Source organism: Falco biarmicus, chromosome 1 (assembly GCF_023638135.1).
Source record: "Falco biarmicus isolate bFalBia1 chromosome 1, bFalBia1.pri, whole genome shotgun sequence".
NCBI lineage: Eukaryota > Metazoa > Chordata > Aves > Falconiformes > Falconidae > Falco > Falco biarmicus.
The window spans coordinates 101,993,937-102,015,878 of NC_079288.1; the positions used below are offsets into that span (position 1 = coordinate 101,993,937).

Sequence of the window (21,942 nt, forward strand, 5' to 3'; positions counted from 1 at the left end):
GAACTTGCTCTGCAACACATTAAACATAAAAAGATCAATATGTACACCAATTTTTATCTGTTAGGCTTGCCTGGACCAAGATTCTCAACAGCTTAAGATGAACCCACACTAAATCTTAGTATAAAGGATACTTCTAAAGCATAAGTTAACATTTTCACATACAAACGTAGAGAGCAAGCATAGGAGGAGGCTTGAGAAGCTGTGGTATAAGTAACATTTGCTATGAACAGTGAGAGACCCTGTACTTGTGAAAAAGCAGAAACTTTTTATTGCTTTCTCTTGAAACTCTCCAGAGACACACAAAGGATTAAAGAAAGCTCAAGACAAGCATCTTCTGCCACCACACTGCTCTAAGAGCTCATCTGCATCTTTTCAAGGCTGCTGGTACATGTGATTACAAGTAATGCTTCCCCTCTTAAATAACATACAATTTCTTAAGAGCAGCAACACGAACATATAGTTTTTCTTATTTAAGTAAATAAATTAGAACAGATTTCTTGAAAGCGTCATCTCATTCGAGATGCCTGCTATTCCAAGTACTTACCACAAACTTCAATATATTTATCCAACTGATTCATATAAAGAATATTTCACTGACCTTCAAAGTCCACATCCCCAACTAATTTGGTCTTTCCTGTAAGAGGATCATGGATATGGTTGATTCCTACGTCAATCACAGCTGCACCTTCTTTGACCATATCAGTTGTAATCAACTTTGGAATACCTGGAATCATCAAGGTATATTTGATTAACGTGGCCAGGTAGTCTCAGTCATCAGTTTCAAATTATATCAGTGGGTGTGCATGCACATATATGTACACAAAAAAAAGATGATAATTCTTTCACTTGAATTTGTCTTGATACATCACACACAGAAAACAATTACTCCTCAGTTTCACAGTTTGTAATTATGAGAAGAAAATGTGATTATTTGTTCACATTGACTAAATATTTTCAGCTAAACCTGCAGTCACAAACATAGTCAACATGACCTCAGTGAAGGAAATACTTGCTGGTTTGCAGCAACAAGTCCCTTTCATACCATTTCCAAAGACAAGCTGGACAATAAAGATGCTCTGTGAGCCACAAGAAACCATTAGTATTTTCAGAGGTCTGCTGATCCAGAAGTGGTGTCAACTGCTGCAGCAAGCCCTGTATGCTACCTCCACAGCATTTTCTTTAACCTTTGCTTTTTTACTATCTATATTGGATTTATGTTACTCTATGCTTCTTTGATTTCTCATATACTTTACCTGTTAGCTGCATGACCTATTAAGCGGTTACTTAAATAATGAACATGAACTACATGAAATACCACTGCTACAAGAAAAATAATGCTAGCATGGTGAGAGTATCTAGTCCTGCCATCTTATTTTTGATTCATGTCATTTAGAAGCAACAGGTAGACACAAGGAAAAAAAAAAAAAAAAAAAAAAAAAAAGATGACAGCCACCTCAGATTTACTCACAATAAACAGCATCAGCTCAATCTGCAGGAGAAAAGCAACTGCCTTTCAAGCAAAACTTTCTCCACCTGATCTTCTCGTAAGCAAGAAAAATGTACTGGATGGAAAACCAGTTGGGTAACTGTACCCAGTTCAGAGGCTCCAATGGTATTTTATGAAAAGTAAAGTGTGTGCAGAGGGAGTACCAGAAGGGCCAGGTGTTCACTTAGTGTCCTTAATGCAACAGTAGAGAACACATTAATAATTAGTGGCATAAGGTACAGATGACACAAAGCTGGAAACTTTAAACTGATTATCTTAAGATTTCAAATGCCACTGAAAAAAAGGAGCAAAGTATTGAAAATCATTTGACATTCAACGGGGAGGAAGGAAAGACTACACATTTACATACAAATAATTACCCCACACAAAGGCAAGACAGCAAACAACTGGTTAGGCAATAAATTTCCAGAAAAATAATTTGGGACTGGATCAACTGAACACAGATACAATCACGCTACTGCAAAACACACATAGAAGCCCTAATCTCTTCAACATGCGACATTATCTCGGATACCATATTTTGCTGTGGATGCTAGACTTCTCTGATCTGCCTGGTCATATCTCTATGAAATACCAAGAACAATGAGGATTACGAGGAAACTTCGTGAAGAATTAACCTTTTAGATCTCATGACTGCCTTCAAGGCTATTAAAAACTTTTGGCACAAGAAGAGGAACTATGCTTTTTTCAATGTCCATAATCAATGTGACACAAACTAATGGACTTAAGTTTGCTCCCCCTGCTGCGCCGTCCAGAACTTTTAAACTACAACAGAGGCCCACTGAAGCAAGTAGTTTGAGGAAAGAATAAGGATGTCTCTATCAGTGGAGGTCTGAAAAAGCAGACTGAACTATTACATACAAAGTATCCCCTGTGGTACACTAGTATGTACTAGATGGGCTTTCAAAAGACCATTGCCCTGCTTTTCTATTGTTTCCACATAGACATAACAAAGGAGAACCAGGAAGACCTCCTACATTCAAATGTTACCAATGCACAGAAGACACCACTCTGTCTATTAATACTCCTTATAATAATGAACACATCAACACTGAGCAAAAACACATCTACCAAAATTTGTTCAAGGGTGGAGGATGGCAGCCTGAGACTGAATCTGGGACAGCTGAGGCTTTTCTTCATTAGCTTCTACCACTACTACTACAGAAAAGACGCAGAGGAGGAGGGAAACCCAAACCAAAAGGGTGTGCAACGTGATTGGTTTTGGTTCAAGAAACACACTTGACTAATAAGCAATTTTAACTGCATTACTTGTAACCCCAGTGTGGAAAATGGAACTTTCATGAGGGAGCTTCTACAAATACCATGTCCTGCCATTTATAGCAAACGGGGAGATCTCCCTGCTCGACAGAAGAGAGCCTGGTGTCAGCACTACACACCACCATCTCTCAGTGGGCTCCATCTGTGTAGTGTCTTGGGGTATGATTTTTTTTTTTTTTTTTTTTTTTTACTATTTAGAAACTCCAGCTAAAACAGAGTGCTACAACAAGCTGCCTCAGCTCTTTCATACGCACCAGATTTCTTCAGCACATGTCACATAAAGCATGTTGATACTCATCATGAAGATACTCAATAGTCAGGACCCAGAAAATCTAAACGGTCACTTCAAGTTCCAGACAAAGAGCTGAGTCACTGGCTGCATGTTTCTAGTCAGCACAGCTGAGCTATCTATACACACAGCAAAAGACACCAAAACAGTTATTTAGGTATTGAAACAACTTAAGTACAAAAATGGTAACTGTGTTACACACAAAATCTGACCCAGGCACTACCAAAGAGGGTGGAAAACCACCATTTTTCTAAGGCAGCAGTCCTCGACACTAGACATCTTCTGCTTTGTAAAGGTCACTGTTGCATGGGATTTCAAACTGCAGGTAGCACCACACATTTACTTTGAGGAGATCAAGCTCATCCAGCTTCCCCAGTGGGCTGCAGCTAGAGTTTAGACTTCTGTGGCATGCCAACAGTTCCATTTGATGTGCAGAAAAGACCTCCCTTTCCAGAACAGCAGTTTAGTAGGATCCCTCTTTGCAGACAGCAGTTTTGATTATAGGAAAGGCTCTCTTTGAACAAATGTACTAGCACTGCTTTAGAAACAGCAGCATCACATGGGACCAGACAGCCGAAAGTTTATGCCCGGACAGTCACAACAAATAAAGCACCTCCTGGAATGTTAAAGGAAAGTATTATCTGAGATCAAAGTCACTGCGTGCTATTGGACAGCCAAGAATATCGTCCTTACACATCATGTGCACTAGCCTGTCATATCTTAATTGCAACAGTGACATCTTTCCTCTGTATTCACTTTAAATGACCTCCTCAATTTCTTTCCTACCACACAACCTCCAACTTTGAGTGACAGGAAATTCCAACTTTAACTTTACAATTAGTTTTGCTTCTTGAACATATCCATCAGGTCTACATTCCGTAAGGAATGTCCATCCTAGTAAGAGAGTATCTTCAAAGTGGGAGTCTAAGCTCCCCTTTCCCCATCAAAGCAACTTTCTCCCAGGTGCAGAGAAGGAAAAAAAAAAAAAAAAAAAAAAAAAAGAAAAAGAAAAGAAAGCAAATCCATACGCTTTGAGGCTGTAGTTTTATCGAAGGCAAGCGCTGGTATACAAGGGCTTCGGCTTCACTTCAAGTGCTGGATCACAGCCAGTTAGTCATTTAGATACAGGCAATACAGAACCTTTTTTGCTCTCCATTTCTCATTCCTCCATAGGACACAAGCTTGAAACTCTGCTTCTAATGTTGAGCAAGCCAAGACCTCAAATTCTTTCCTATGCCATTTGATAACATCTGGCTGCGTCTACTTCATCACGCTCTTATGCAATCAGTTGCAAGCTGGCTAGTAATTGGATAATGCCTCAGCCTTATGGGGGTAAATGATCTGTGTGTGATAGGGCTGGAAGCATATTAACGGAAGCTGCACAGTTACACCCTTTGTAAAATGGTTTGATAATAGGCCAAATACTTAATAACAACAAATGAACTAACCCCCAAACCAAATGAGCAGATCTATTTACTTAAGCCTACTTTACATACCAAGTAGGAAGAGATAAGCATTAGAGCAGCTATTCCTCAAGTGCACTGACTGAAGAATGTGGGAAAATCCTTCACTGGTAATTTCTGTAGAAAATGATGAATCACGTTTTAAACCAGAGAGAAACAAACCCCTACCTAATCCCAGCTTAGATACAAGGACTGTAAAACAGCCAACCCCTGAGAAAGCTAATCAGCTAACCAGCCACTATCTAAATAAAAGGGTCTGACAAATCAACAATTCCTATGCAAGAGGGCAACAGATTGTGTCCCGAGGGATAGCGCAAGTAGTCCCAGAAGAATTTCACCTGGCATTTGGCACCCCCATTTTTTTTCCTCTATACCTCCTCTCCAAACCTAGCAGGCAGATGAGTCTTCTCTCTCAATGCAAACTGTGAAGCCAAGACAGCAGAAGCAGCAAGGTGAGCAGTCAAAGACTGCTTACTGCCTCCATCACTGTCCTGGAAGCACTGTGGTGGCTATACAGGCACCACAGGTAAAGCTGCACTTACTCTTCTACTACAGGTCTGGGCTTATGGCAAAAAGGGCAGACTCCATGGGATATATCTGTCTGTATATGCAGGGACAGCAGGAAAAGATAGGAAAGGCTACAGTGGGATGCCAAGTGTCATGTGTGCTTAAGAGGAAACATGCTTTGGCTAGAAATACAAAGCTGCAAGGTATTGAAAGAGTTTAGGAAGCTCCACCTGGAAGCAGACGCACAGATTTCAGGGAGGGGTAGGCTGGACAAGAGCAGCATTGTTGGAATTTATGGTGCAAGGACTTGGGAGTGAACAAGAGGGAAGGAATAAACTGCCTGGATGGTTACAATCTAAGTAACCAGGAAAACTGGAAGAGTCCCAAGGCTGGGAGCTAATAAAGAGACAACATATAAAGACAGGCACTCTTGAACTCAAGAGTAAAAAACTGACTTGAAGTGTTAGGAAAGGCATGAATGCAAGTGACCAGAGAACTCCTCATACAGTACCACATCAGAATGCACAGACTCGCTGCAACAAGTCACCGAAGTGGGAGCCAGAATGCAGATGGCTCTTCTAGAAGTATTACATGGAGAAGAATGCGAACAGAGTCTTGCTCCTATATGCAGACACACACACAAAGCTGTTTTCCATTTGCCAGTCTCACACAGTGGCCTGTGACAGCAGCTGTTTCTACCTGGCAGGGTAGAAGTTAACCTTTTTTGCAACACTCACTGAACAGGTCATGCATTTCCGGGGAATGTGCGATCCCAAAGGTAGGATGCACACAGTTCTCAAGTAACAAGAGGAACCTCGGAGGGATTCCACCCTTGTAAAGCATAATCTTCCCCAGAGCATCCGCTGGGGCAGGGCTGCATACTGTTTGCACAATCTAGCCCCAGGTTTTTTCATCATTCCAAGGATATCTCGTGTTGAGTAATGAGTGTTGTATCATGCTCCTGTTACAAATGACACAAGGAAAATCATGTGAAGAACAAATATGGCTGAACTGCTACTGAACCGTTTAACTACAAGCATAACTGATGACAAACTGTGCTCCATCATAAAAATCAGAAGTGATGATTAAATTGGAAGCAGTGAATTTGGATGAAAAGTTTCTAACTTATTTCCAGCTAGCACACACATTATTATGTTTCATTCACAGTTCATAAATTCTGGTCAGGCCCGCAGCTGAGTAGTCAATCACATGTGGGACAACTGAACTGCTTCTTGTTCCTGACCCGGCATGAGAAAGAGACAGTGCAGTTAAGCCCTGCAGTAAAGGACATCTCATTTCAACTGGAAGCAATAAGCTTTAGACAGATCTGTCTTCATCTAGAAGTGAACAAGACACTGGTCTCAAGGATGATGGAGAGGGAGGCAGGGAGAAAAGAGGAAAGAAAATTCTCCTGTAACCCTCCAAAATGGTACAAGAGAAGGATGGTATCCTGACTCTGTGTGTGAGGGGGGGCAGAATTTTACCAAGGTTTTTAGTAAGTTGGATTGTTTGTGTTTGTCTTGGCATTTTTTTTAATTAGTTTTTCCATTTATAATACCTGTAAACAAAAACCAGAGGTCACTCAGAAGCAGTTCTGCTTGTGTCTTTGTTCTAGACTAGTCAAACTCAGTATTTTACTCTGCATTGCTCTAAAAATATAGACACTGCTCTTCCAGACCCCTTCCTCTAGCCAATTCCCCTTCTCTTCCGCTTTACATGACAGTTGTAAAAGAAAAAAATAAAACAAAAATTCAGCCATTAATAACACGTTACCAAAACTACCAGTTAATTTGGCAAGGTTGCCCTTAATTCTAACAGTGAGGGAATGATACCATTGTTTTATGAATGCAGCCTCCAGCTTATTTAAAGAAACCCTCCTGTCAAAATTTAAATGACTCATGATTTTTGCACTGCACAGAGAATGTTTTAATTTACATAATTATACCTGTATAAACTATGCAGTGACTGGTTCCCAATCTTGAGTTCACTCTAAAGTCTCCCTAAGGGAAAGGTGTCACATGTGATGAGAAATTGTTTATGAGTCTGCAAATGTGAAGGGCAAGAACAAAGAGCCAAATCACTTGCCCTTCTTACAACAAGAAATCCTACTTACTGCAACACCCTCAGCAAGCACAAGCACCGACTATGTGGTGAAATCTGAAATAGCTAGTAGCACCACCAACATAGACACCAAAGTCTATCTTTTCAGTTTTAAACGTTGCTTGGAGTATTAACAACTAGTATTACCTGCAGCTACTATTACAATGTCAGCGAGTTGTGTATGGATCTTGAGCTGCTCTTTTGGTGTGTGTCTATGAGTAATGGTCACTGTAGCATCTCCTGAAATGTAAGAGATTATCAATTAGTTGTCACAAAATCCTGTATAGCATTTACTTTCAGGTGCAAATGACTGACTTCGGTACATTAACAACAGTACAGATAATCACTAGATTACTCTTCAGATGTATCTTTACATCAGCACAGGCAGAACGCTCACAACACTTACCTACTGTTCACACATATGAAAAAACAGTCTTAAAAATTCTCACAGGATGAATTCATTTATACACTGTGGACTAACTTGTTCCTTCATCAGCATTGCTACGTTTAATGGAATTACACAGAGCAAATCCCACATGGAATCCAGTGTCTACCTTATTAAGCACAGCTTGTGCAGTATGCCATGAAGGCTCAAGTTTTTTGTCACAAACTAAAGCTTCAGGTCCGAGGTCACCACGTTCGGATCTTTGTCCTCAAACACATCTGTCATTCACATGTTCTGAAGCTGCCTAGATACCTCCCTTGATGCTCTGTCATCTAGCCAGGAGGGAGGACTGCAGTCTTCCCTCTACTTGTGACCCAATTTCATAGCATCATTTCCCTCAAGTCAAAGTTTAGTCTTTGGCCTGTGTTTTTGACAAAGTTCAGTGAACTGACACTATTTCTTACTGATATTCCCCCCTCTCAAAAATTAACATGGCTGCTAATCTGGAGATGACAAGCAAGGATCTTCTCTTTGTAGGGCCTGATTGCACAGGGAACTGGTCTAGTAGCTATGACAACAAGAATACTCCTGGACCAAGGACTATTCCTCAGAAACCCTGCAAAATCCCTCTCTTGACTGGAACGCTACCAGATTTCATCAAGGAGAGGAATTCTTGAACATACACGCGAACACCATCAACACAGCACCATTACTTGCAAGATTTCAACTGGATGGATCCAAAGAAAGTTTACCATCATAACCACTTAGGGAATCAATACATCCAATGCATATATTTTTCCACACAAAACACACTCAAAGCATTCCAAGTCATTATTTTACATGGCTCAAGCACAACAACAGGAATGGAGAAGACTCTACAAAAAGGCGCTCAGATTTTGGCAGGTGTCCTACCATATCTTCTATCTCCCTATCAAACAAGAACAGCTGATCTCTTACTTCACATCAGAGTAGGATGTGTTTGAAGTGAACACAAACAGAAGCACACATCTTTTTGGACAAACTCAAAAGATCCAGGGCCTGCTCCTGCATGTATCCACATTTCTTGGCAAGAAGCTACAAATAAACCATGAAAAACCTTGTGCTGTTTGATGGAGCTACTGACGAGAGACCACTACACACAAAGCAAATTGTCATGGAGATAGGGACTGAAGTTTCAGACTGCATCCAACAGCAAGTGTGGTGAATCCTCAAGGACTGGCCAAGACAACGGCAAAGATAACAGCTATCAAAGGAGACTCCTCCCAACACTCTCCCTGTCAACTCTTCATACTGCACAGCATTCAGGTGTTACATCCCCCCCCATCTCCACCTTCCACTCATCATAGACTCCTAAGCCACATTATTAACCATTAAACTAAAAGTTTTTGCCATCTCAGACATTACTACCACATCTGCTTCCTCTGGAATGTGTCTGACTGATCTAATCTGTGCCTCTCATCTCATTAATTCTCTTCCTCGAGCATCTCATCTTCAGCCTGTCTGTGCTCTGACTTCTCTGCACCTTCCCCTCATCTTTGATCCCTCTTCTGCTTCAGCCTCTATAGTGCCCATCACCTCCTCCAAGAGAAGCAAATCAAGACATTTTCAGATCATGAGAACAGAAAAGTACAGATGTGCATAATTAATTACATGAAATAAGGGGAATTGCCAGAAGTTAGCAATCTCTCACCAACTTTCTGTAACTTCCCATGAATTTAAGTGAATCGACAGCTTAGACAGCTAATTGTCTTGAAAAATCTCCGCAGTAACCCTTCTTGTGACACCAGCATCCCAGCCAGTACATCAAGCCTGCACATCAAGATTCCTTCGGCCTTCTTCAATACCTTTGGGATCATGAAATAACGACTCGTACAGTCTGGAACAGGGCTGAAGTATTACTCATTGATACTCCTTCATTTTGCTAATCTAAAGCAGCCTGTCTCCAGCTGCTGATTCCTTTGTATGCAGGCCACGCACATACAATTTGGATTGAGCAGTGTACAGGCCGTATAGATGGTTGGAGTCTTCCTTCTTTGGAGGCCTCACGCTCCAAACATCTTAATAACAAATCACTTTGCCCCCTGCAGAAGAACCATGCCTATTCTTTGATGTGACACACTTTCTTTTTCTTGGTTAATGCTCTATACATCACACCGGAACTCAAGGATTCTGAAGAACCATCCTTCATACATGAAAGGCAAACAGACTTATCACCGCATTCTGGAAAGGAAGGCTTGAGTAAAATAAACGTCTTCTGATACCTATTTTAAGCAAAGGAAGAAGGATATCTGATCCAAAATCAGTCATTACTTCCAAGAATATATACATAGGGAAGTTCTTTTGACCTCTTATCCTGTACTCAGCAGACAGGCTGAGAAAAATCAATGGATATAATCCAAAGTTACAAATATTCACACATTCTGAGAAATAAAATCAGTGCTATTTTCCCATCAAGATTTTAGTGAGGAATGTGTCTGTAGCTAGCTCCGGAAACCAAGTAATTGCTCTCACTACTGAAAAGGAAAGGAGGAAAAAAAGAAGAAAACATAAGGGAAAAAAAAGCCCCTACCTTCAGAATAGCGGTCCAGAAGCTTACAGACACCTCAGAAAGGTTAGGCATTCCATTTATTTGCGATCATGCCAAAACAGAAAATAAACAACTATTTTTACACTGCTATTTCTGATGAAAGAAGGAGAATATATTTAGCAATGAAGATTCTGCATGATACTGCTGAGCCAATTCATTAACTTATAAAATAGATAAGTCTCTTGACCTGCCTACACAGAACAGTTAGGTTTGTAAGGGTTCAGATACTTTTTCGATCTGATCATATATTGCCACCTGCAGGCCATCATGGTTCCTACATACAGAACATCACAGATAAAGACAGACCCCAGCTTCTCAGTTTTGTTCATCATCTGTAAACAAAAACCAACTAAAACCGACAACAAAGCCAAAGAAAAAATACCACACACACACATTGCATCACTTCACAACAAAAATTATTCAATCGAATCAGCCCAATTGTTGATAAAACCCTATCTCAGACTATCAGTCAGGAAAGTTCTTTTTCAGCACTTAACTGTTTTATTCAGGTTGTCTGATCCCCATCCCCCCGAATAATAATAATAATAAAAATAGAAAAATCCTCCACTTCATTTGTATTAAGAAGTTAAATTTGATCTAAACATGTGCTTAAGAAGAAACCCTGCCTTTGTTTAGTAAAAAATAAAACGAACACCTCTGACATATTTTTCAACTCTAAAACGCACTTCATCTCAAAACTTCACACACTTGCTAAAGCTACCTCATCTCATATCCTGACAGATGTCTTTGATTATAATATGCAAATCTTGCCCTGCTATAAGCCACTAAGAAAATGGGGTGAAAGGATTATTCCAATTAAGCTATTATTTTTATTATGTTCACATTTCCAATCTTTCCTTTAGCTCCATCTCCTTTGTATCATTATACTTTAGTTTTATGCAGTCTCTTTCAGGGTCTCTCAGCTTCATCATGACTGCCTTGAGTTTCTTCTCTGTCATGGTACATCCAGAAATTCTGATAGTCATCGAAGTAAAGCTGAAACCACCGCCTAGCCTGCCTTCCCTTCCACATGCCATCCAGGCTGGCCCCTTGTTGCTCAGCGCAGAAGAAAGCTAACTGCAGAATATCAACCAGATCTTCAAGGACAGCCCGATCTGCAAGTTGCGAATGAAAACTACACTAGCCAACCCCAACTGGAAAAGTATTTATCACCACGTACCCAACAAACACATACTTGATGCTAACTGTACTGTGAAAGAAGTACAAATGTTACTTTGTTTTCTCATTGCCAGCTGCTTTACACTGTGTACTACCATTTGGCAGACTGGAAAACAAGAAAAACTACCTTCAGAATAAATCCATTTCTTCAGAATAAGCAAAGATAACATCAATGATTTAACTCTTTCTACATCTAGATTCCAGTGTCACTGTTGGTAGGAGAATATCTGAACTTTTTTCTGTCCCTACATAGAATACTTGATATGTATAGCATCAATGACAAAGCCAGTAAAAATAGGGCTGCCAGCGAACTCATGTGTAACGTGTCAGGAATCAGAACACAGGCGGGTGACCACGAAGCACAACGAAGCTTGTTCATAGGCCAACGAAGTCATGGACTAGCCCCTCCACAACAAGTTGTCCTACCAGTCAGTCGATTAAGAATTACAAACCCAAGATAAAAATGAACAGAACTGAGCCACAGATCCAACTAACGCAGAAGCTGAAAGCTATAGAGCAGCAGTTGCAGCTAAAACACATCCATTCAACTACTATGGGTTTTGTAACAAGTTGCTGAAAGAATCACAGGTCACCAGGTCTCCTCATTTCCAACTCAAGAAGCATGCAAGTAGCTTGCAACATGACTGTGTTGTACAAAGCCTATTTCAAACACTGAACTGCACTCCCAGTAATACATATAACCTCATATTTGCAGCAAATGGCAAAAATGCTACTAATTTTCATGGGAATGGGGATGAGACCAGAATTATGCACCAATGGTAATTACAATTCAAACACTGAGAGAAGTTTCAAATAGCAACTTTCCCACAGAGGCTGAATGGAAAAACCAACTCTATGATTAGTAAGAAGCTTTTAGTGTTTTATTATATTAATAACAGATTTCATTCCACTCCTATTAAGTATGCCCAGGATTAAACATTCATGTTTACCTCATTTGCGCACACCACCTTGGCAGTTTCTAACATCAAAATGAAGTTGCAGAAGAACAGTATTCTATTTACATTATATTTGTTTTTCTTTCTACAGCACAATTATAGCAGCACATGCATGCTTCTGTAATTAGAACTACTTCAAAATATTTCCATTACAACCCCCAATTTCCAGCAGGATGTAAACTGCACTGCAGAAAAATCCCTCAGGCCGATGTGTAATATCATAGAGCTCATACTGAAAAGTTACTTTGTTTGGATATTTTCACAACCACCACCTAACTAACATAGCACAACGCAGCAATCATGCCACATTTTTGTATGTATATGCGTGTATGTGTGTATATATATGTGTGCATGCATATATGAAAAATTTGAAATTAATATTACAGAAGCATGAGGATAAGGCATGTAGGTACATTACTTTGTATAAACATCACATGAACCTCTGTAGCTCTTTAAGGCCACACCATCAGGTATTATCTTCAATGTTCAGTGCCAACTATGTTTAAACGGTAGCCATTTCAAATGGAGGACAAAATGATGACAACATCTAAAGAAGTTGAGTCCAGAAACTGCTCTCCTGTGAATACATCAGGAAATGTATTTGCACCATTTATCTCCTCGCTCTGGTTGCAAATATTGTGCATGGGACAAAAGCTTACTCTTTTTATCCTAATCCTCTGGTCAGCTTTATTTTAGTGATTTCACAAATGGAAACATTAAAACAACATTCATGGACTTACCTCCAGGCCTCTCATGCTCTCCATCAGTATGCAGAAGCATTGAAATAGGCATTCCAACATGCTTAGATCTGCCAGCTACAACAACATTTTTTCCCAATGTTTGTATTCCTTATAGAAAAAAGAAAAAAAACTATCAAAAATGTATTCCGCTATTTTGATATACCTAAACCCTTCTTCTCAATCCCCAAGATACAATTATTTGCTGTTGTAGACTGCTGACATGAACATGACTTGAAAATCCACAAGGCTGAACTTGAGGGATGAAGCCACAAAACAACTTCCAGCTTTCACCTTAGAGAAACAAAACCAGCAACCCATGCAAGGCATCTGAATCACCCTTTGAAGGGACTTAATTTCTTTTCTCTGACCACAAAGGGAAATGGAAGCTCTTATGTCTACCAATAAGAACATGTATATTATACTTGTAAAATGGTAACTATTCAATACATATGCATTCTTTTCCCTTTCTAGTACTGAATTAAATGTTCCCATTTTTCTTGTTTCTTCCCCCACAAGAACTTACGTATTTAAATATTCTATTTGACAAATAATGAGGAGGTCACCAACAGCACAGAAAGTTCCTTGCAACATTATAAAATGCAAAAAATAAGTTAGCAAAGTGTTTCGCCAAGTATTCCATGCAGACTACCGTCTACACTTAATTAATAGTTATGCTACTGGCAAAAGATCTCATCTATTTGGCACCTACTTACTATTTAGATTAATCCTCTAAATGTTTGTTCTTCAATCAGCCCAATACATTTAGATAACCTATGCCTTTTAACCCACACCTAACTTTATCCTTCATTCATCTTCTGAGATAAGAAGAGTTTCAATACAGTTCAGTTTCTTACCTGTCCGTTTTATAATTTCCCACACAGCAGCAGCAGTGGCAGGTATTATAGAAGGCTGATCAAGACACAGACGTCCAATATTCATAATATGAAACCCATCCACATCCTTTTCAGGTGCGATAGTGTTACAAACTGTTCGCTCATCTATGTGATCTAGGAAACACAATGCTTTCAACTTACAGTTCTTTCACTTGTCAGGTGTCATCAATACTATCTGAATCATTACACAGAAACACAAGTATGGTCTAGCTAGAGTGATTATTACTATTATGAGTAAACTACACTCCCCTTCTAAAGGCAGAAGTTATAACTTCACCTTTTCAAGTCATCTACTGAAAACTCAATGATTCAGTTTGTGACACAGCTAATACGGAAGGTTCAGTCAAAATATGAGGCTGATACTCAGCTGAGAATGAGAATTACAACTTTGTAATTATAAAAATAAATGTTTAGGCAAGACACTTCAGAGTCGTTTCTGCATTCTGGAATTATTAACTATCAAGTGGCTCAAAAAAAACCATAATAGGAGAAAAGTTACTGTGCACACGACCCATCTCTAAGATCACAAATGATAAACAACCTAAGTTTTCAACAAATGTATGGAAACCCTAAGCTGAAATAACTCTGTAAGTCTAGCTTTCATTTTCTGGTTTACAACAATACAACTGTTTTTAGTAACTAGCCAATCAGTAGGACACTGGAAAACTGTGAAGTGAGTACCTTCACTGGAAAACTGTTAAGAATGCATAAAATTGTTTGATATCGATGAGCTCGAAACACTAAGTATGGCTTCAATGACAATGCCTGCAAATAATTTATTATTCATACCTATTTGTAATGAATATTTTTCATACGCACTATGGATATGGGATAGGTCTGCAACTGCTTAACGCATACACTGTATAAACTTGGCACCAATTATGGAAAAAAAATATGCATTGCAGAGGGTAGGACTGGCTAAAGTTACAAACCCAAGTATAAGGCTTGCATACGTAAAGATGCTCCAGAGGAACACCTCTACAAAACATCCCCATACTGACCCAGAAAGTAAACTCCATTTAATAAACGTATTTACCCAGTGGTACCTCAGTCAAAATGTTATAATCGTAGAATCATAGAATGGTATGGGTTGGAAGGGACCTTTAAAGGTCATCTAGTCCAACTCCTCTGCAATGAGCATGGACATTTTAGTCTATTGCTTGTTTAATAACATCCCAAACTGCTTCCCGATTACACTTCCAGCTTTACTTCCATCTCAGAATGATTATTTTCCACATCTTTTATATAATGACACAACCCCCATGCTTGGCTAGATCCCTAACAGAACTCCATGAATGTGAGGCATTATATCACGATTTCCAATTCATGCAGCTTAATGGGCCATTTAAAAAAGCCAAATAAAGTGAAATCAGTGCTGATTATGGAATTCATACATTCCCAGTAAAAAAAAAAAAAACAACTTATAGACATATAAAGGATGTTTGAATTTAGTAGTCAACTAGCTCTACTTATGTATTTTGTGATTTCACATTAAAAGAAGCCCGCTAATTAGAAGATACCATGCACCTTACAAAATTTAAAACACTGTAAACTCTTGTTCAAAGATTTCCAATTAAAAAAACCCTAGAGTTAAACCAGACTAATGATTTACAATTTAATCCAATGGGAGGAAGTTTCCTTCTGAATCCTAATGAGAAAGGTCTGTGGAAATTAACATATTAAGTACACTGATGGAAAAAGTCTCTTAGAAGTCAAACTTAGCCTCATCCAGATTGAAGGCAACCATAATCTTGTTTTTATGTCAACTTGGGGAACAAAAAAACCAAAGAATGAAATTTGGAGTAAACTACTAAACAGTTTTTGCAAAAGCAAACTTGTTAACTTTAAGCAAGTTATTTGTTCATCAAACAAAAACTTGGCAGCCATGCTTTCCTTGTGCCTGGGATAGGACAGAACACTGCTCTGCCAAACATCTCCTCATTGCTGTCTGTCATAAGCTTCCCAGAAATGGACAGATAATAGATACATTCACGTAAAAGGGAAAGAAATCATGCTTTACATGGTTTTCACACACACACACAAAACTGATTTGCAGAATTTCAGAAAAGGGCACACGGTAGGAAGAAACACATCTGCATAGCTGGGGACAAGTGAGCTGACACGGGTCTGAGAAGATGCGGACACCTTCCTTTCCTCATCAGAGACACTTCTACAACACTATCTTAGGCAGGTCATCCCCAAATAAACAAACAAAACCAACAAACTGTATAGACAGTTACCATGTTACTCAACGAGTAGATTTTATTTGCCTCAAGAAATTAATTTCCCTGGTTTGTTTCCACTTGATTGCAGATAGCCTCATTTATTTCCAGAGGAGCAAAATAATTTTTAAGTATGTTACCATCAGTCACATAAAGGATGCTTAGCCTCCTCTCAACTGGTATCATACCAGCTTTGTCACTGTCATTCCAAGCCACTCTCCATGCCAAGTTCCTCTCTGCACTCACCCTTTTCACTGGTTAACCAAACTTGCAGGACGACACCGGGCATCACTTGCCTAGCTACTCCAACATGCACACAGAGAAACTCTTATTTACACAATAAGTGACGTGTGCCTCTAATGTTGACGTATGAAAAATAAAGACTGATTTTCAAAAGGGAAGACTGATGAAAATAAAAACATAGCACAAAAGCGATTTGAAAACATACCATACAGATCAAGAGAGTCACAGAGCAAGGAGAAAGCTGTTGAGCAGCAGCAGTGCGCTCCCTGGCAATCATTCTGAGAAGCTTTACTGAGACACTGCTACGATTTTAACAGTCATTTCCAAAGCAAACTATGCTTGGGCTGGCACAGTCTTTCATAACACAGGGACATCATGTTCATACTAATTTGTCTCTTACTTCCTTGCAGCTTACAACTAAAAAAGTTGAGGTTTTCATACTCTATCTCAAATAAATATCTAACATTTCATAGCCATCTTCCAGGCAATTTAAAAAAAGATACAGGAAACTCCCTACAAAACCATTACCACATCAGAAGTAATACACTCAAAAGATGCACAGAAAGGAAGTTTTCCTCAGGCAAAGATGATAATCCTCAAAGTTAAGCTGCTCCAGCTCACAAAAGTGAAAGAGAACAAAGCTATTTTCTGCTTCTATTTTTATCCCAATGTTGATCAAAAGCCACACCTGTGTGTGGTTTACTGCAAAAAAACCCTAAAATCCCACACAAGCACCTCAACTCTGGAATAAGCAGCTTCCACTGATAAAGTTTTCACAACTTCCAGGCTTTGCCTCCTTCCATTACAACACAAATCAAAACAATTTTGGAAAACAAGCTAACTTAGCTTTCTGCCTTTCTGTTTCTGAAGTACCTTTGGGAGGAAAAAAAAAAAAAAGTGTAATTCAATAATATCTGACACCCAGTATGGAAAGAATTTCCCAAATATTTTCAGTTCATGATAACTTGCATATTTAACTTTACTACACAGACAATGCAATATTGAAAAAGTTCTGCTATTGATTAAATTAAGCTTTTTACTACTGCAGGCAACAGCCAAGCCTCAAACTAGCAAGTTTTATAGATTAGAGGAAGGCTAGTTAGGCTTCATGTAGTTACTATGACAGGCATACCGTAGTTCTTGAGAGGGATCTTCAGCCAATTAATTACTTTAGGGCTTAAACATTTAAGCGTACTAGCACCAGACATTTGAACTGACACAACTAGAATTCTCTTCAGGTTTTTTTTCTTCTTAAATATTGAACAGGTTTAAATTTGCTAAGTTTCAAGACTTAAGACTGGTTTTGCACTATACAGACTGCTCTACAGTTGATGTAAAAGCAGACTGTAATGACCTGATATCTTCCACATAAAAAAATGAATTTCTGCAAGCGGTACCTAACAGTTTTACCAAGTAAGACAAGTGACAGATGATACCTCCCATTTCTGGGGAACAAAACAGCAGAGTCCAGTGGATGAGTCAATTTCTTTTGCTATATGCTTCAGACAAAGATTTCCATCCCTAGGCTGTCAGTGCTCCATCTTTTCCTTGAGTTCTTACCACTGAAATGAAAGTTTGTTACGTTACCCATTTCTCCTTATCTATTCTTAGTGAAGGAGATGTTTGTTCAAAACAAACTGACCACATTCCATCAACTCCCAGAGTTCCTTACTCAGGATCCAAGACTTCAGTCTCCTTACTTGTGTTACACTTCCACCTTGTGGCCAACTTCTTCCAACAAGTGGCTGATTGCAGTTGGTTTGCTTACACTACAAAGCACAAAACTTCCTAATCGCTAATGCTGATGTTTATTATTAAATACAAAGCATGCCTTCCTCTGTAACACTCAGCACCTGCCCCAATTTTTGCTGTTTCATAGATGTGAAACAAAGGCAGAAAGACCTGTCTGAAAGTAAAGACCAAGACCAGGAATGAGAGTGGAAATGAAGAGCTTACCTAGAAACAAAGCTTCTACTTCACCATCAGACACAAACAGGTTTGTTTTGGGTTTTTTATATTCCCCTGGATTCCCACCTAGTGCTAGAAATCATGCCTGTATGTGTCAGACAGACAGCTCCTGCCCTTCAGAGCAGACAGTGTAAACGTATAACAAACCGCTTGGAAACACAGAGGCAGGGGAAACCCAACATACCCGTCAATTTACTACAGTGACTACAGTAATTTAGGTACCTCCCCATCAGAAAGCATACAGAGGTCTAACTCAGTTGACTTGCATAGATTTAGATGAAAACTGCAAGTTTTGTCACTGCCAAAATACCATTTTTTCAGCTACTGCTAAGTGAGGTTTTATTACAAATTAGAAGGAAAATAAAAACCCAAAATACAGTACAGGCTTTTAGGACCTTAGCACAAAGCTCACCTGGAACATTAGGGCCAGCACTGAAAACATGAAAAAAGGTTTAAGGCAAAACCTGGACTCACTGTGTGAAATGCTGTAGCATCATCTGCTAGATAGCATAACTTGGCATGATACAGGGGATGAAAATATGACAAAGGTCTTGGAGTTCAAGGCAAAACCAGTGAAACATGTTAAACAAAAAAAAAAACAAAAAAGAGAAATAAACTGCATAAAATATGTTTGTGTGGAGGGTAACTCCTTGAAATAGCATTCTGACTGAACTTTTTTAAAAGGCAAGGTTGACAATATGAAATGATTGTCACGATCTGCTTTTCTGTTTAAAACGAACTGCAATCTATCATCCAACAAATAATTCAACATTTCACCTAATGCTTCATTATGCACATCCTCTTTCAAGAGCTTCTTATGTCACTAAGACACACTTGTAACCTGAAGTTTTTAAACTCTTTCCTTTTGTGGTGACCGTATATGAGGAGCGGGACAAAAGATGTCACCTACCTGGGAGAGGCAGCTGAACTAATAAACCACTAACTCTTGCATCCTTGTTGAGTTTTACCGTCATATCTAAGAGTTCTTCCTGAGAAATGTCTTTTGGCCTCAGTATGATCTCACTAGAAATGCCTGATAAAAACCAAAAACAGAAGACAGGTTAATATCAGGAAATTTACCTACGGACAGCTTCGCCATTTCGTCTGAAAATCTCTTAACTGTCTTAACCACAGAGGACTTGCTAAAAATGCTGGTTTTGCTATCTGGTTTTTAATGCTGTATTTCTAGATTTCAAGTACAATCTTACAACGAAACATACAGGAAAAACAACAACAAACCAAACCTAAAAAAAATATAATTGGACACAGTAGCTGCAAAACCAAACAACTGTTTAGAAATATTTGGAAAATAAAAACATGTAACTTCTCTGCAAGTAAGCTCTTGAGAATAACAACTAAAACTGAACAGACAAAGGTACGCTAACAATACTGGCATTTTATGTGATGGCTTTTCCACTTCTGTGGGACAAAACTTGTTATTAGAAAAGAAAAATTTTCAAGCTACTTCACAAGACAGCAGTTTCTCCGATAGCAACAACACTGAAGTTCCCTGTTTAGGCAATGATGTTTTCATTTGGACATGAGATGTTGTAGTGACTGGGCTTTGTCTCCTGTTAACAGTCACGTAGCTTTACTGTCTGTTTTCATTAAGTCTGAAATTTTGCCCTTCATATTCACATCTGTGAAGCCTTGACTTTGGATTGGCTTGCCTGGCTCCACTGTGCACCTAAAGCGTTCAGCAGGACACGTCATGAGATAGAGCAGATGCACACGATTGACATGAATTAGTTCCTGACATTATGAGAAAAAAGGCTCTTCCCAATATCTTTCTGTGAAATGAGTTATTTAATCGCTGTTCCCATCAATTTCAGGGTACCAGGGTTTGCTACCAGTTGGAGATGGGCTGAAAAATCCATGTATAAAAGCAGGAATCTAACAGGTACTGAGGAGGCAAGATCTTAAGCAAATTATTTCACACTCAAAAACTGAAAGCGTCTTGCAGAAACAGCTAAAATCTGACATAATTTATCTCTGATTACCTTTATTCACTAAGCCTCTCAAAGCCAGTTAAGACATTTAACTACCAAAAATCTTCCCCAGTGTTCCCCTTTAGTTTCCAGTTTCTAACAGTAAGGGTGCAAACTGTTCCGTAACAACATTTTAAGACATCAAATTGAACTTCTGCCTACCATTCATGTGACATTAAAACTACCTTCTTCACATGTCAATGCAACTTCTTTTCTTTAGGTTCACCAGAAAAGATGAGGAAGAAAAAAGAGTGCAATATTAAATTCAAGTGTGAAGGGGGTCCCGCTGCTTTTTTTTTTTTTTTTTTTTTCAGATCAACAGTACCTTGTGCTTACCAAAGAATCATTTATATCACATTAACACATACCTACAGCTGCAGCTGCTTTTATCTTGTTTCTGACATAGGTATGACTAGCTGGATTGTCTCCTACTAATATGACAGTGAGATGAGGTCTCTTGTTTCCAAAGGATATCCATGATTCTACATCCCTTTGAACTTCTTTCAAAACTTGTTCAGCAAGCTTTGTCCCTGAGATAATGGTTGCTTCATCACTATTAAGACAAAAAGATACACAATATTTAGGTCTAAAATTTCATAAACAACATTTTCATAAACACTTTCAAGTATGTGATTGACAGTATTAAATACTTGCAAATGCTTTGATTAGTTAATTTGCTAATATTTCAAATATGATTTGAAAAACACTAACACACTACAAATCCACCCAGAGAAAGAAGTGCTTCCCTACTCTCTCATTTGAAGAGCAGGAATGTGCCATCAGTGCATACAGAAGAGGAGCTCACCTGCCACACCCCACCTTCCCAACACACGTAGCCAGCCAGGTCGAACATATCTATGAACTCCTGCATTTGGGAACAGAACATGAGAACATTCTTATGCCCTTCCGTTTTTCTGTTTTAATGATTTTTTACCCACCTCCCTTCCCAAATTTCCTTCAAAAATCTAATTGACATGGGATTATTCACACGATTCTTCTGTCCAGGCCTAGATGATATGATTTCTCAGCTTTCTTAGGACTTCATTCATACAAGCCAGTGGTGACTAACTCAGGAGCTTCCGTCACGTCCTCCCTATTCCTGTCCTATCAACTCCCCATCCTTCCAGTAAACTCCCTCTGCACTACAGCACACAAACATTCTCCTTGAGTGAAGGACCCACACCACTGCCCTACCCATGTAGAAAAGCAGAAGAAAACCGAGAGGGTCTTGTGCCTTGAACTTGCCCCAGAATTCCTCAGCCCCCCTCCTTCCCTCTATCGATGCTGTGATCACCACCTCATCCAAGGATGTTGAACTCACACACACCCCCCACCAACCTGCAACAAACAAGAAACCTCCAGCATGTATAACTTTCAGATGCTAAGATGACAATCCCTTTTGTATCAGATAAGCAGCCTTTAAACACTAACCTTATCGCTTGGTGCTGGTGGTGCTTAGAGGGAAGAAAACAGAAAGACAGAAAGCTACAGATCAAAAAATTCTATCACTGACCTGGTTTAAAACATGATATTCTGTAAGATTCAAACCATAACTTTAAGCCACCAAAAAGAGTAAGCTGCATTTTACTGATTTCAGAAATTTGTGCCTTTTCCATCATTCTTAGTAAATCTTCATG

General features: G+C 39.1%; 1 protein-coding gene across 3 annotated transcripts in view; it reads right to left on the bottom strand.

Moving 5' to 3' along the window:
• Positions 1-21,942, bottom strand: part of MTHFD2L (methylenetetrahydrofolate dehydrogenase (NADP+ dependent) 2 like) — a 39,729-nt gene that overhangs the window by 9,066 nt on the left and 8,721 nt on the right. The window contains exons 2-7 of one of the 3 annotated variants that reach the window (XM_056353928.1): positions 20,674-20,858; positions 19,228-19,350; positions 13,846-13,998; positions 12,992-13,099; positions 7,292-7,384; positions 599-724 (exon numbers count right to left, since the gene is read on the bottom strand). In XM_056353928.1, coding sequence (XP_056209903.1) covers positions 599-724; positions 7,292-7,384; positions 12,992-13,099; positions 13,846-13,998; positions 19,228-19,350; positions 20,674-20,858 — 788 coding nt within the window. The remainder of the gene's footprint in view (positions 1-598; positions 725-7,291; positions 7,385-12,991; positions 13,100-13,845; positions 13,999-19,227; positions 19,351-20,673; positions 20,859-21,942) is intronic. The other 2 variants (XM_056353937.1, XM_056353946.1) reach the window with 2 other exon arrangements.